The sequence below is a fragment of the Musca domestica genome, unplaced genomic scaffold (assembly GCF_030504385.1).
Source record: "Musca domestica strain aabys unplaced genomic scaffold, Musca_domestica.polishedcontigs.V.1.1 15, whole genome shotgun sequence".
Classification (NCBI taxonomy): Eukaryota; Metazoa; Arthropoda; class Insecta; order Diptera; family Muscidae; genus Musca; species Musca domestica.
Genome location: NW_026712207.1, coordinates 18,193,579 through 18,210,789, shown reverse-complemented (window position 1 = coordinate 18,210,789; position 17,211 = coordinate 18,193,579). Strand labels below are relative to the sequence as shown.

General features: G+C 32.6%; 1 protein-coding gene across 1 annotated transcript; it reads left to right on the top strand.

Annotated features, from left to right (window-relative positions):
• Positions 1-1,883: 1,883 nt before the first annotated feature.
• On the top strand, positions 1,884-16,213 carry LOC101892241 (transportin-1). Its single transcript, XM_005189749.4, has 9 exons — positions 1,884-2,035; positions 4,524-4,687; positions 8,124-9,899; positions 9,958-10,128; positions 10,192-10,363; positions 10,417-10,512; positions 13,304-13,379; positions 13,505-13,679; positions 13,740-16,213. The coding sequence occupies exons 2-9, from the start codon at positions 4,589-4,591 to the stop codon at positions 13,845-13,847; spliced, it is 2,673 nt and encodes an 890-aa protein (XP_005189806.1). The 5' UTR covers positions 1,884-2,035; positions 4,524-4,588; the 3' UTR covers positions 13,848-16,213.
• The last annotated feature ends 998 nt before the right edge of the window (positions 16,214-17,211 follow it).

Below are 17,211 nucleotides of genomic sequence, written 5' to 3'. Positions count from 1 at the left end.
ATTTGGGATGTCCCAAAAATCCTTTAAATAAGCTTTTGGATGACGCAAGTCCAAGGGTTATAGATTCACCAAGTCTAATATCATAACTGGTTGTCCACATTACCACACTTTTGGGAAAGTATCTGGTTATCGGAAGGTTGACATTGCTAGGACGCCATAGCCAGTAGCACACCGTACTCCTTCGAAATATGCCGCGAAGTAACAACGTACATTGGTTCAAGTAAATCGCAACTTTTTCCTACGCAATGATAGGCAATTCAGCTTCAAGTTCAGCATTCCTAAAAGTAAGCTTTAGATGAGTGGACTTGTGACGATAGAAATGATTATTTCAAGTGTAATACTTACTTTGGAATCTTTTTACGCATAGTTGATATGATGTCGGCTATATTGTTGCCTGTTTAGTTGTCTTTGTTGCATATTTTTGTTACAATATGTGGTTTTTCCATTTTGGCGGTTGATGATGATGGTTCACACATGCATTCGCGATTCAAAGAAATGCACAAGTTTGAAGAAAAATGCAAAGTGATTCCCACTTCAGCGCTGGCAACCTTTTCTTGTCGATGTCGTGATGGTAATCGAAGTCATCACTTTTTATGTCAGAGTATGAGTTGTATTTTAGCGGTAAATAGTATGCACAGATTGATGGGACAATAGGAATAAAAAGGAGCTTTGAATCAGAATGTCAAATGGCACTCACACCCTCACACTACAGTGCTGACAACAAACTCATCGATGTCGAAGTAGTTGATTTATTGTTATCGGCTTTTCATTGCTTCTCTGAACAAACGGGATGTTAATTTAGGGTGAATGATATAGGTGGTGTTTGTATTGTTCGTTTTGTTACTATGTTGGCGGCAAGAGTCAGTCAAATTGGTTTAATTTAATGGTTAGGCATAGCAAACGCAGCACACTCTTGTAAGTTTTGTTAAAAGTTGCTTTCAGTTGTGGTGAAGTTTATCATAGGTCAAGGACAAAGTAACGTCGTAGCATGTTTGATCATTACATACTTTCTTCAAAACGTAACTGCTATTTATCCGCGCATTTTAATAAGAAAATTCAGCAGAACTCGTTACTTTACAGTCCTTAAGCACGATACGTCCATTTTCAGGTTATTATTGTAGCAATCGTTGCCCTATTTTAGTTGTGTGCACATAAAAAAATTGATTGTGAACGCCTTCAGAATAATGTAGGAATTTGATTTAATTAGCAAGTATTCCTTTGCAGATATAGAGCTGATATGCTGTCGGCAATATCATAGCCGTTATCTCCAATAATATAATAAAAATTGAATGTGGATACATAAATGGGAACAACTCTAGTTTAGTAAAATCTCTTCGATTTTTTTCGCAATTTTTCCCAGAGGTAGGTATTTTTACCCGGATTCCGGAAAACTATTTTTTTTTCTTGGGGGATTAACCCGCGACTCCAGATTTTCTATCCGAAAGTCCTGGTTCAAGACACGGATTCACTTACACGATTAGACAATAATGTTTTTTTTTATAACCGGTTCGAGAGTTATAGCCAAATTATCGAATTTTTTTAAAGTCCCCGAAAAGTCAAAAAGAAGTTCCCATTATGATGGTCAACAATATTGATGCCAAATTATAGCTGACGCTCTCACCTTTCCAAAATCCTACAATTTGTGTTAACGTCTTTTTCGGGACGGATAGGGGCCTCAGATTTTTGACTCAAAGTCTTGGCCCCGGGAGGTTTCCGAAGTAAGAGAAATATACAGGGCAACTATTGCATTTGTAGCGTCAACGACGGCGTTGAGATATACAAATAAAAACACAAAGTCGTATAGATTCATACGTGCGATCTGCCCTAAGTCAAAGAAATAAATCTGGCAACTGTCGCATTGGTGGCATTAACAACGGCGTTGAGCTACAGAAATGTTTTACGGCGGTAAGGCTGTATAACATTGTGGCTTCTATTTCTGATTCATAATACATATAACCAAAAATTTGCAGCAATTAAGGAAAAATATATTAGTTTTCAATTTAAAAGAAAAAGAAATCAAACAGTCGCTTCGCAGGTGAGACCCGTAGAAGAATTTTATTGCCAAAAGATGGCTGCTCATTTCCGATTGTATATAAAGTTGTTTAAGCAAAATGCCAAATGCATGGGTACAGATTTTGCACATCCTAGCTAGAAATATCTTATACAAATGCATGCCTTTTTTTCTACCTACAACATAACATGGAATGATGGTGCAGCATTGTTCATTGAGCAATATCCATTGTTTTATGATGAATAATTCTTTTGCGCTGGGAAAAAAGTTTGTTGGGAAAAAAGTTTGTTGGTGGTCATCTGCCTTTAGCAAAAGTCTAGTCTTGCAAAAAATCGCGTAGAAAAACCTTGTTATATGTATGTACGTCGGTTTTCAACTTGTACACACAACTTGCTTTGAAAGTGTTTACGTTTTCCCCACAAGAAAAAATAACCACGTAGTGCGGTCTATGTACCCACACAAAATATTGCATTATTTCCAAATAAGAAAAAACTGTAAATTTTACAGGAAAAAGTAGAAACGCCTTGATTTACCTGCTATGTTAATACCAAATGAACGTCGGTTCCATTTTTTATGCCCCGTACCACCCAGCGATGCAGAGTATTTTGTGTTTGCACATTTGTAACATGCAGAAAGATACAAGGAAGACCCATAATTAATGGTAATGAACTTCATTAAATAAGTTTTTGAATCCAAGTTGGCGTGGTTGTCGGCCTACCCATTTTTATTGGCGTGATTAAGGAAACTTATACTGGAATTCTTTTTTTTATTGATAGTCGATGCCCAGCTATACTCTAATACAAGAATATTTTCTGCAGCTAAAACACAAATTAAAATTATTTTCAATTAATTCCCAAGTCGATTAAAATACCTTTACGGCAAGGACAATAATCGAATGAGATCGGTTATAGTATATATTTCACATCACTTTATATGTACGTTATTTGAAAGTTTTATATCAAATTTTAAAATATTGTGGTTTCAGTGTGACTAACATAGAGAATTCTCTGCTACTGAAATATAAATATTAATAATTTTAAATAATATCAAAGAAAACAACGTGGCTCGAGACGGTTTGCGACAATGTTAATTATGTACTCACAAATAGATAGTTTTACATTCACGATTCGTTTTAAAGGGCGCCTATGTTAAAAACACGTTTAATAAAAGTAATCGTGTTCGAATGACAAACTATTTCACAGAAATTTCTTATTGAATTTGACGGAAAGTATGTAACTCAAAAAATAAACTACACAAGGTTCAGAGGCATAAGACGACTACATGATGTACTTCAGATTAAAAAAAGCAAAATAATCATCACGCTTTACTAAAAATTTAAAAAGCGATTTATTTTGCCTTTTATTTACTTAACTTTTCTATATTGTACAGATATACGATGTAAATTTAAATAACACAAAAGCTTAATATTCCTCTTGATTTTTGGCCAGAAGTTTCTAAACAAAATATTCTTAAAAACTCCACAATTTATATATAGCCAAAATGTCTTAAAAATATTTAAAAAAAGCTATGCCTTTTATTGTCGAGACGTAATTTTCTTGTTTTTAATTTGCCATTTATAAATTGTTGATATCCTTGAAACATTTGAAATAAATCTGCCGTTTAGAAGGGCAATAAAAAACTTTAATTTTTTTAAATTTAAAAATTCTTGCCTATTAAGTTTTTGAGAAATAATTAAAATAGCACACGATTTTCGACCAGGTAATTTAAAAGTTTAAAAATGATATTCGTGAATACATGTTACAGGTTTTTGCCAAAAAAACTTAATAAACACACGACATTTTTGTCAAGAAGTCATTGTAAAAAATGTCTTCAAAATTACGGGGCCCAGTAAAAATTGTTCTTCTTAAAAAACTTTTGTCGTAGGAGGCGTTGTAAAAACGTACATAGCCTCACCTTATGATGATCTAGTCTGCTAGTCGAGGAATAGTGGAATGCATTTTATTCAGCTTGTGACTCGTGGCGAAGTGCCAGAAAGAGTAGACCGGTATTTTACATTTTTATACATCAATAAAGTTTGAGGTACCACAAAGAGCGAACCAATGTATTCTACCTTCAAACTACATCTATATTTAGCTCTAATTTATAATTATGAAGAATATGTGGCTGTAATTTCACGTTTTATGAGAGTAAATATACAAACTTTGGTGGAGCGTTATGAGAAATAAGGAGGAAATGTCGATTTTCCCACACAACTTATTTTTTATGGCGATATCCTAGTATATCGTATATCGTAGACAGATATTGCTTCTCTTCAAAGTCCATTAATTTTGAAAAAAATAAATTGAGTACCAATTCGCGACAAAATCGGATGCAATTTTAGGAATTTTCCTGTTCTTTGAATATCTTTGATCGATTGCAAACGTCCTAAATAGGGTTTCGCTAAACAGTTAATTCAATGAAACACATTTGACCGTATTAAATGATATATGATATAAGAGACTAATATAAAAATTTATTGATTCATATTACATACAATTATATTTCGTTATAGTGAATATAGTCAAGCGGCCTATTTCCTTGTTCTACATATAAAAAAAGAGATAAAAAACAATCAATATGACGTGGGAGCCGAGTGCAGATGGTTTGCAACAAATCATAACTATTCTTAAGGAATCACAATCTCCTAATACGGCAACACAAATGGCAGTCCATATGGTGAGTAAATACTTAAAATAATCGCATAATTTGTTGTAGAAGGTATTCTATTTATTTACGTATGTTTTACGATGTTAAGTTTATTGATATTCTTAGCATTTAAACAAACACCATTAATAGACCCCCAATAAATCACTTAAAGACCCCAGGATTGCCGAAGGTGTGATAAAATGTTGGGAACATTCAAAAAAATATGTGCCTAACTCAAAATGTTTAATAATGTTTTTATTTAGGAAGAAACTTTTTACTTTAATTTTTAATTTATTTAATATTCTTTGAATAGCCATATATCCATATTTCTAATGTTTCTGACGTTAATTTGGTGGATCGATCTTCATTATGATTACGTTTATTAGAGTTTTTTGGAGTTATTGTTTACTTGGACGTTGTGTATTTTGCTATTCCTTTATATTATTATGGCTGGGGAGTCAACGAAGAGAAAAATAAAGTATAGTTTTAAATATTTTTTTATTATAACTATTAAATACTCAGGTTTAGCTAGCGATGTAATATTATTTCATGGTCTTAAAGGTCCTGTATTACACAAATGAATTCAAACAAATAAATAAATATTGAAGAGAACAATATATACTGGGTAGTACAATGTCGTTGTGCGGCTAGAAAGCGGATTATTTCGCGTTTCAATCATGCCTTTTGCAAGCTTTTTTCAAGTGTGTGTCCGTTAAAATATTTAAAGCTCCAAAAAGGCGTTTTTTTTTAATTCCATTTTCCAATATAAAAAAGTAATAAGAATACCTTTTCGTGATAATGGAAATCGTTTAAAAAATCAAAAGAAAATGATTTGAAACAAGATTACAATTACAAGACATTAAATTCCACATAGACATATTTTTATTTTTATCTTCCAAACGCTTTATAATGATTAATTTAACAACTTGGTTTATTCGACATAGCCAAAATCTTTCTTGCAAAGAGGAAATTTATGAAATTAAAATATATTTTGAAATCTTATAAGTAAAATTTTAAATAAATGTATAGCATTTGTAAGTAGTTGTCCTCTAAAAGCATTAATGCTTGTATGTATACAACCAGCGAAATATTTAATGTCGAACTATACGTTTCTGTATAAAGAAGTCGCGATTTCTACAAGGGCGATTTCGCGATTTCTACAACGGCAAGTGTTTATTCAATTCTTCATCTTATTTGTCGGCTTGTCTATTCTTATATCGGAAACTTCAATTTTCAACTTTTGCGGGTGCATCAACGATTTTAGTACATGAGATAAGAAGAATGTGTAGATTTAAATATTTTTTTGTTCACAAAATTAGAATGATTCATGTGCGATTTACAACGATCCATTTTGTCTTTTAAAGAAAAATTACATTTAAAATGATAATTTATTTAAAAATTATCAACTGCATTGTATATATATATATTGGTAGTTTATTGAAATAATTCAAAATTATACCCCATAAGAACCTTAAAAAAAAATTTAAAAGTATTACATAATATAGCCAACGTCTTGAAGAATATGAACTTAAAATTATGAAATGATTATAAGTTGAATATAAATGCAACAAAGAAGACTGTGACGATACAAAAATGAATGGGAAAGAAATGCACAACTCCAAATTAACTTTTCATATTATTAATTTTTTGGTTTAAAAATTTAACTATTAATATAAAATAAAAAAAAAAAAACACATTTGAAAGATGTCTTTCACTTTCGTCATATAAAAACAAACTCTTGTTAAAGAGAAAACACCTTTTTTGGTATATGGGAGTATAGTTTCAAATATTTCTTAGTTTTAGTTAAAAAAAGTAAAAAAATGTGTTTTATTCCGGCTCATCGATTATTTCTCTAAATTTAATGCATTCAAAAGAAAAAAAAAACATTTGAAAAGATGTCTTTCACTTTCGGCATATAAAAACAAACTCTGGTTAACGAGAAAATACCTTTTTCGGTATATGGGAATATAGTTTCAAATATATTCTTAGTTTTAGTTAAAAAATAAAATAAATGTATTTTATTCCGGTTCATCGAATATTTCTCTAAATTAAATATTAAAAAATAATTAGCGTATTCTGCATTTAATTAGTCTAGAAACTAATATTATATGTATGTTCTTGTATTGTATTATGTATGAGTTATATGTATGTTATTATTGACCTGGTAAATTGCTTGAAAGACAAAAATATTAAGAATTACGACGTGTGTAATTCGCACACTCTTTAAAATTGAAATAATTCAAAATTAATCCCCATAAGAACATTAAAAAAAGATTTAAAAGTATTACAGAATATAGCCAACGTCTTGAAGAATATGAGCTTAAAATTATGAAATGATTATAAGTTGAATATAAATGCAACAAAGAAGACTGTGACGATACAAAAGTGAATGGGAAAGAAATGCACAACTCAAATTAACATTTCATACTATTATTTTTTTTTTTTTTTGGTTTAAAAATTTAACTATTAATATAAAATTAAAAAAAAACACATTTGAAAGATGTCTTTCACTTTCGTCAGATAAAAACAAACCCTTGTTAAAGAGAAAATACCTTTTTTGGTATATGGGAGTATAGTTTCAAATATTTCTTAGTTTTAGTTAAAAAAAAGTAAAAAAATGTGTTTTATTCCGGCTCATCGATTATTTCTCTAAATTTAATGCATCCAAAAGAAAAAAAAAACATTTGAAAAGATGTCTTTCACTTTCGGCATATAAAAACAAACTCTGGTTAACGAGAAAATACCTTTTTCGGTATATGGGAATATAGTTTCAAATATATTCTTAGTTTTAGTTAAAAAATAAAATAAATGTATTTTATTCCGGTTCATCGAATATTTCTCTAAATTAAATATTTAAAAATAATTAGCGTATTCTGCATTTAATTAGTCTAGAAACTAATATTATATGTATGTTCTTGTATTGTATTATGTATGAGTTATATGTATGTTATTATTGACCTGGTAAATTGCTTGAAAGACAAAAATATTAAGAATTACGAAGTGTGTAATTCGCACACTCTTTAAAATCACTCAAGGCGCATACGACTTCGGTGTACAGTGTATTATTGTCTTTAGATACTTATAAAATTTCCGATGTTTTATTCAGCGACCCAATTGTGCCGTCAGTTGCATCTTACTATAGTTTAAACCTTCAAATGCGATATACATAGTTTTTTTTATTTCTTATAATTTTGTTAAGTCTTGCGGTGATTATAGATTCTGTTGCCAACAATAAAATTGTTATTTAATTCGGAGTATATGGTTTTTGGCCGTTGGCCGTAAACATTGTTAAAATAATTAGTAGTACCAGTAAAGTTTTTGTTACTGAAGGGGCGCATACATTCGCTTGCGATATATTGTGTATTATATAAGTTGTAGCTTAGAAACGCAATATCCCTAAAAAGAAAATATTTCAATTACTAAAAATAAAATTACCTTAACTAATAATGTATATCAACTATTTCAGAAATTGGAAGAATTGAACCATTATCCTGATTTTAACAATTATTTGATTTATGTTCTAACCAAATTAAAAACTGAAGACGAACCTACCCGCTCATTAAGTGGGTTGATATTGAAAAACAATATTAGAACTCATGGCAACAACCTACGTCCAGAAATTGTGGAATATATCAAACATGAATGTTTGCAGGCAATTGGTGATCCCTCGCCCCTTATAAGAGCCACTGTGGGAATTTTAATAACAACAATAGCCAGCAACGGTGGTTTGCATAACTGGCCTCAATTGCTGCCATCATTGTGTGACATGCTAGATTCGCAGGACTACAATGTTTGCGAGGGTGCATTCAGTGCTCTCCAAAAGATCTGCGAAGATCATGCAGAGGTCTTGGATTCCGCAGCGCTTAATAGACCACTGAATGTTATGATACCGAAGTTTTTGCAATATTTCAGTCACAATAGTCCAAAAATAAGATCACATGCGATTGCATGTATCAACCAATTCATAATGATACGCTCTCAAGCTCTGATGTTGCATATTGACACATTTATTGAGAGTCTTTTTAACTTGTCTTCAGACGACGATCATGAAGTACGAAAAAATGTTTGCCATGGCCTTGTAATGTTGCTTGAAGTGCGAATGGACCGTTTACTACCACATATGCCTCAGATTATAGAATACATGTTAATGAGAACCCAAGATTCCGACGAAGGTGTCGCACTAGAAGCGTCGGAGTTTTGGCTCTCCTTAGCGGAACAAAGCATATGTAAGGAAGTTTTGACACCTTATCTCTCCCAACTGGCACCAGTTTTAGTGAAGGGAATGCGCTATTCCGAGATTGATATAATACTTCTCAAGGGAAATGTTGAAGAGGATGATATGGTACCTGACCGCGAAGAAGACATACGGCCAAGATTCCATAAATCAAGAACTCATACAATAAAATCCAATGAAGCTGTTGCCAGCGGGGATGATGATGATGACGATTTCGATGATGGTTTGGATGATGATAGCTCTTTATCGGAATGGAACCTGAGAAAGTGCAGTGCAGCAGCACTAGATGTTCTAGCCAACGTGTTCCGCGAAGATTGTTTGCCTATCGTTCTTCCCATTTTGAAGGATACACTGTTTCATCAAGATTGGGTAATAAAAGAAAGTGGTGTTCTGGCACTAGGCGCTATCGCAGAAGGCTGTATGCAAGGCATGATCCCTCATTTACCCGAATTAATACCCTATTTAATAAGTTGTCTGTCAGATAAAAAGGCACTTGTACGTTCCATTACTTGCTGGACGTTGTCACGATATGCTAATTGGGTCGTTAATCAGCCACACGATCAATATTTAAAACCACTAATGGAGGAACTACTGAAACGTATTTTGGATTCAAATAAGCGTGTGCAGGAAGCGGCTTGTTCAGCTTTTGCTACACTGGAAGAAGAAGCTTGCACTGAGCTAGTTCCCTATTTAGAATACATTCTACAAACTTTGGTATTCGCATTCTCAAAATATCAACATAAAAATTTGTTAATCCTTTATGACGCAGTTGGCACTTTAGCCGATTCAGTAGGGCACCATTTGAATAAACCACAGTACATCGATATATTGATGCCCCCTTTAATAGAGAAATGGAACCTTCTGAAAGATGATGATAAAGATTTATTTCCATTGTTGGAATGTTTGTCTAGTATAGCTACTGCTTTACAATCTGGATTTCTGCCGTATTGTGACCCAGTGTACAGACGGTGTATATCATTAATTGAGCAAACAATTAATCAAGATATGGTCAGTAAAAAACTAAACTTAAGACATAATTAAGCAATAACTCAAATGATTTTATTAGGCTTACAAGCAAAATCCAGGAATTGATCATCCTGATAAAGAGCGTATGATTGTAGCATTAGATCTGCTCTCCGGTCTGGCTGAAGGATTAGATGGTCATATTGAGTCGTTGGTTGCTAATAGTACCATTATGCAGTTGTTATATCAGTGCATGCAAGACGCCCTTCCGGAAGTGAGTATAACAAACGAATTATTCTAAATTTTGAATTTTAATTCACACTTTGTGCTCTTTCAGGTCCGGCAGTCTTCATTTGCGTTGCTGGGCGATTTAACTAAAGCCTGTTTTCAACATGTTCACCCATTTATGTCTGAATTTTTTCCAATTTTGGGACAAAATCTAAATCCAGATTACATTTCTGTTTGCAACAACGCAACATGGGCTATTGGAGAAATTTGTATGAAGCTAGGTAAGTAATTTTTTACTTAAGTAATTTTTTTACTTACTTCCAATTTTACATAGGCGAAGAAACCAGACAGTTTATTCATCTGGTTCTAAAAGAATTGATAGTAATCATAAATCGACCAAACACGCCCAAAACTCTTTTGGAAAACACAGGTAAGTACATAATTTAGAAAATATGTTTTATATACATAATATGATAACCCCCCTAACATATAAACATGGAAGTGCATAACACATTGAGCACGAAAATTATAGGTTGAAAAATTGTATATGCAATGTTTATTAGGAAGCGTAGGATATGGCTATCTTACAATCTCAAGTGATAAGCATTCATCTTTTTACTCCACGGAAACAGCGATTTTTTCTAAAAAATCAAATAGATGAGAGTTTGAAAAAATTAATAAATATATACTTTAATTTGTCTTACATGTTCAAGAGTGGTCGTGTTTCACCTAAATTTAGTTTGCTTTATACAAGTCTTTTGTTTTTTTTTTTTTTTTTTTCATAACAATGATGTTTGGTGTATTTGTAAAAATATTAAATGTAGTAAAAGATTTTATCATACGTTCAATTTATTCATAATGTGTTGCTACCCTTTGCTCGAATTTTTGCACAACGGCGATTTTACATTTCATTAGATTTTATTTGATAAATAATACAAATAATAGTAATAAAACTACTGCACATATTTTTTGATAAGTGTGTGATTAATCCAATTTCAAAATGGCGCACGAGTTAAAATTTTTATACGATTTAGATGAAACACGCAAGAATATTCTAGTTTATCTTAGTCCCTTGGGTCTTCTGCTAATGAGCTTTCTATCGTCAATTGGTATAAACAAGTTTTGTCATGCGATTTCTTTAAATAGCTCCTGGGTAAAGTATCGCCAAATAGCAGTGGGGAATTATAAACATTATCAGATAAATATTATCATCTTTTCCCTAATAAATGCCGTTTTTATAAAAGAACAAAAAAAAAAAAGATAAATAAATATCTTAACCCGACAAATAAATGTCAACACTGACCTGTAAATATTAACGACTTATACTATTTAAAGTTCAGCTCTATACTACACAAATTTAAAATCTTCTGGCTAATTGAAGAATTAGTGCAGACTCCTTATTAGAGAATGAAGATAGGTCGTTTCACAAGTTTTCCCCATTGAGCTGTGTCTAACGTTAATAAGAGTCGAACAGTGGCAGAGCAAATGTTCGACCATCTCGATTTCTGTTTTTTTACCGCAAAGATTTCCGCCTGGAATACACTGCAGTCGTTGCTGGACTTGTAGTATTCACGAACGTTAAGAGAGTCACAGAGGACTCCAACACCCGTTCCGAATTCCATATCGGAATCGACCGTAAATTCAGCTATACCGCAAAAGGTTGAGTACTACGGGTTCAGACGTCTTTGTCAGGTATGTGGATGTCACGTGGATCGAAGTTCAACTGTGTTGATATGTAGACACTTGTGTTGGCTTCTGCTCTTGCGATGTCCACACGCCGTAGGATCGCAAAATATCCATAGGATTGACTGCGCCATTGTTTTAGTTCTCCGAGTCGAAGGACGCTCCTAATTGCTTTTCCTCTAGATGGATGCTTAGTGGGCTTAGGCACAGCAGGATGTCCAGGCCTGCCAGAGGCATGCTACTGAAAGCAGCTGCAGCGTAATCATCTTGACAGATTCTACAGTAATCAATATCATCGCTGTTCCATTAAGATGTCATTGGTCTCACACAGCAGTGACCTGTGATGCCAACTTCGTTGTTCCTGGTTACCAATAGGTCATTGGTTTTTTACCGCAAAGATTTCCGCCTGGAATACACTGCAGTCGTTGCTGGACTTGTAGTGTTCACGTACGTTAAGAGAGTCACAGAGGACTCCAACACCCGTTCCGAATCCTATATCGGAATCTTCCGTACATTCAGCTATACCGCAAAAGGTTGAGTACTACGGGTTCAGACGTCTTTGTCAGGTATGTGGATGTCACGTGGATCGAAGTTCAACTGTGTTGATATGTAGACACTTGTGTTGGCTTCTGCTCTTGCGATGTCCACACGCCGTAGGATCGCAGAATATCCATAGGATTGACTGCACCATTGTTTTAGTTCTACGAGTCGAAGGACGCTGCTAATTGCTTTTTCCTTTACGTGGATGCTTAGTGGGCTTAGGCACAGCAGGATGTCCAGGCCTGCCTGAGGCATGCTACTGAAAGCAGCTGTTATCAAGAGCGATGCGTTTCTTTGAAATTTTACAAATGTCATATATATGATGACTTATTTAAGCAGAGCTACCAGACTAAAGCTCCATAGGGAGAACAGTTGCCTTATATACCCATTTTATTATATGTGGTTTAAGGTCCCAACTTTATCGAGGGCATTTGGCTTCTGAGGAGAGTGTTGACGTGACTCCATACAGCATAGGTGGTATGAAAGAAATTTGTTGGTAAAATAGTTTATTGAGAAGTGGGGATCCCAAGTATTCACCATCAGAACGGAAAATGAACACCAATCAACTCGTTTTCTTTCCCTGAAATTCACTTTTCTTTGTAGAAATTTTTGTACGGTTTAGATGAACACAATTTCTTATTGTTGTCTTCCTCCTTTTTAAGGATAAATTGATATGGTTATCTTATAGGTATAAATTGTTAATGATATCTGGTTGCCATATACAGTTTTTAAACAAAGAGAGCATTTTAAAAGCAAGCATTTAATTTTTGTTTTTTATTTAAAATGTGTATATGCAACAGTTTATTAGAAAATATATGAATCTATCACAATTAGGATACTAATTTGAATATAACATGATACTGTTTTTATTGTAGCTGCACCCATTATTTGCCTAAGTTGCAAACTAAGCTATCAAGTTCATTCCATTTTGCTAAAACCAAATGCTCTTTTCAATTTTATGTTATTATACATTTAATTTTTGTTTTATTCTTTTATAGCTATTACTATTGGTCGTCTAGGTTATGTGTGTCCAGTTGAAGTCGCTCCTTATTTGCCAGAATTTGTAAGACAGTGGTGTGTAAATCATTTAATTTTAGTATTAATCGATATGTGTTACTGATTATTGACTTTTATTGTAGCATAATCTAATCTGGTTCGATTTTTAGTTTTAATAATTGTTTTTGTTTACATTGATATAGGTGCACTTCTTTGCGCCATATAAGGGATAATGATGAAAAGGATTCAGCATTTCGTGGCATGTGTCATATGATAACCGTCAATCCAGCGGGCGTTGTGCCAGATTTTATATTCTTCTGCGATGCAATCGCTTCGTGGGTAAACCCACCGCAGGATTTGCATCAAATGATACAAAAGGTAAGTATAGAAATGTGAAACCATTTAAAAAAACTAACGTAATTTGAATCCTTACAACAGATTCTGCATGGTTTCAAAACTCAAGTTGGTGAAGAAAACTGGCGTCGTTTCGTTGATCAATTTCCACCAACATTGTCTGAACGGTTGGTGGCGATGTACAGCATATAAATTGGAATCACATTAATGGCTTGGTATGTGGTCATAACTATGTTGGGACGAAACGTAAGGGAAAATATGTTAATTACAGTAGTTGATACCTATTGATTTTCTTCATTCGACGGATTATTTCTTAAGTTTAAAACTGGGATAAAGCGATGGATTCGTACACAAAATATAAACTATTAATTAATATATACATATATAATAGATACGTCTGTCAGAACGAAAGGACATTAAATTGCTAAATATAAATGGCTATCAAATTCATGTAAACATCAAAAAATATCAAGCACAATTCTGTCGACATTAAAAATAGAGGTTTTTGATATTAATGTCTTCTTTAACCACAAGTCTCGATCTTGGTCAGCAATGCAAGGTTAAATGCATAAAGTATTTCTTAAGGAGAATCTCGTTAAATATCGTAGTATGCTTTCTTGTTTTAAGAAAATTATGTTACGTGCGTTTTACAACATATTTTTCCCGAAATATGTTAACGCCAAAAATCTACAATACTTAAGACTATTTTTGAGTAGATCACTCAAAATTATATGTAATTTTCGAAACAATGTTAGGAATATGCATTATTATTTTTAACAGTTATGCTTACTTCGCGATTATAACTTAGAACGTACCCGTACTGAGCTTTGTTTAATGCCTTGGTCTTAACACCACATTCTTTGTAAGATCAATACCTTACAACCATTTTGGTTTGTGCTAATTCTTGATTCATTTTCAGTTTACAATAATCTCGGATTTATAGAAACATTCTATGTTAGATACAATTTTTATTTAACCGCTGCCAAGTTTTCTCCCAAATTTTGATTTTTTTCTTGGAGATTGTAGTTCCAACAACATATATAAAAGCGAATGTCGAGTTTCTGCTGCAGAGTTGAAAATATAGAATGTGGTTAAAGAAGCATTGACATAGACAGTTTAATGAAATTTCGTGTGTATGCAGTTACTATATTTTATTACGTTTTATAATTTCCTTAGAAAATGTAAGTTTTGTTTCGTTCGTACTTAAATTGAAAACATTTTGTTATTTTTTTGAATCTTAGCTTTCTTATGGTGAAGAAAGGCGTTTATTGGAAATTAATTTTTTTGTTATCGCGTAATTACAATTTTGCCAAAATAATTAAAATGAAAAACCTAAATATTTATCTCAGTGAAGAAGAATCGAGTTAAAATGTGTTTTTGTTTGTGTATATATGCACATTCTTTCGACGTTCTTTGTTTTAAACGCTGCTTTTAAACACTTCTATATATCTTAACTCTTTTTGCCTTCGCAGAGGTCTTATTTTCGTTTCGGGTTTTATCGGTAACGGGTTCGCGTTTTTAATCGTCGTTCGTTCGTTCGTTCGTTAATCAACTAATTCTCTCGTCGGTCGGTCGTTCAATCGTAACTAAATTATTGTTAGGGTTCGCGCTATAGAACAAATTTAATAGAAACTCATCTCTCCTTAGTATAAACAATAGTATTATATTTATTTTGTAACTATCGCAAATTCATTTTTAATGAATGTTTTATTTTTACTACTTTGGCTTTAAAAAGATTGGCAGAAACATATTGTTTTCCTTTTCTAAAAGTGAAGGGAAACAAAATGTACAGGTATTTATAAGAAGACCTATTAAATAATTCTTGTCGTGTCATTACTCAACATATTTCTTTTTTATTTCATTAATAAAACAAAAGTAAACAAAAGACTTATTTTTATAATTATTAATAAAAACATGTAGGCTTACAACACATCATAAACGTGTAAATTAAAAATTCAAGATAAATATTTTGTGTTTTAACAAATAATAATTAATGGGGATTATGTGATCTGTCAATACGTGTGATATAAATTAAAATTTCGGTTTCGCGTCGGGTATCAATTAATAATATGGTCCTCCGCCCCGGGTCCAAATATAACTTAATAAAACTAAATCGTCGCGTAGTTTGTATATAAAAATACATAGAATAGTATTTAAAACGGTCGTGATTTCGTATGTACCTAAACCAAATTCACCGCGGAATTTGGTCGCGTTCGCGTTTTCTCTCGGGTGATTATTTAAATATATAAGCTAAGATATAATAAGAAAAATACACAACAACTATTTTCATAAAAACTTGTAAAAACAATATTAATAACGCAAGGTATCATTTATTGAAACATTTCTCAAATTTGGTTGATTCTTAATATTGAGTTGAATATTTTAAGTTTTTCTATCAAAAATCTGCATACACCTTTTATTATAAACATGCTACGTATATATATATATAACATTAAAGCGACTAATTTTGTCGTAGTAGGTACTGTAAACCACTTGAAGTTTATAACATTATAACATTTTATCAAATATACATATAAATACAGTTCATAATAAACTAATCATTTTGTTTAATTGTTTTCTTACATTGTAACTGGCCATGTAAGTATATTCGTTACACGATCAGTCCTATGTTTTTGTAAACACATTAGTCTCTAAAAAATTACGTGATGCAGGACTCATTACGGTTATGTCATCTAGGGATGAAGATAGTGATTGCTAAATTATAGTAAATTAAGACGAACGAGTAGATTTTTTTTACAAAATAAGGTGGTACATTTTCGATGGTTATTATCTTGGATATCTTTTGGAATTTTATTTTGAACTTCTTGCCAGGAGAGCGTTAATATTTTGTTGCTTTTGTTATTCCGCCTGTCTGTTGAAATCAAGATACAACCCACATTATTTGACGTAGAGCTTTAACATTTGGCACAATATTCGGTGTTTTGATGGTTCGTCACATTATTCCACGAACATCGTAATGGGTTCTAGCTCCGGTGGCGGAACAACCTGTATACCGATCCACGTTTTCGTATATCCCCCACATAACGGCACCTTCCAATATTCGGTATTTTGATGGTTTTAGCAACATTTTTGCAAGGATTTGTCGTAAAAATGATAGTAGTATTTTATAATAGGTTCTTACTCCCGTGGCAGAATATTGAATATCTAGGAATACGTTTTCCTAAAGGGTACATGTAATTCTAGTTACATTTTCCCACTAAATTGTAAGTAACAATTTGATAATACTATCTAATACCCGACCCTAACCGCTATGGTAAAATGAAATACTGAAGGTCCATATCTTCAATCCATCCAAATAAAATAACAGCAAAATTAACAAAAAAAAAAGTATATTGGATAAGTTGTTAATAAGTTTTAAACCATAAAAACCAACTTTTACAATTCATTTAAGGTCAGTTAGTACCCTTGAATCTCTTTGGGAAAGCAGTAAAGTCGGTGTCGTGGCTGTCTCAGATATACCATGCAGAATGCTGGATTCAGTGTGCCTCAGTCGCTATAATGGAGTTGAAGGCGATCCCAAAGCTAGTTGAGAGGC

What these genes read in the sequence shown, in the direction of transcription:
- LOC101892241 (XM_005189749.4), top strand. Translation starts at nt 4,589, where the DNA reads ATGACGTGGGAGCCGAGTGCAGATGGTTTGCAACAAATCATAACTATT. An exon ending in AAACAATTAATCAAGATATG is followed by an intron (nt 9,900 to 9,957) that starts GTCAGTAAAAAA and finishes TGATTTTATTAG; the next exon opens with GCTTACAAGCAAAATCCAGG. An exon ending in AACTCTTTTGGAAAACACAG is followed by an intron (nt 10,513 to 13,303) that starts GTAAGTACATAA and finishes ATTCTTTTATAG; the next exon opens with CTATTACTATTGGTCGTCTA.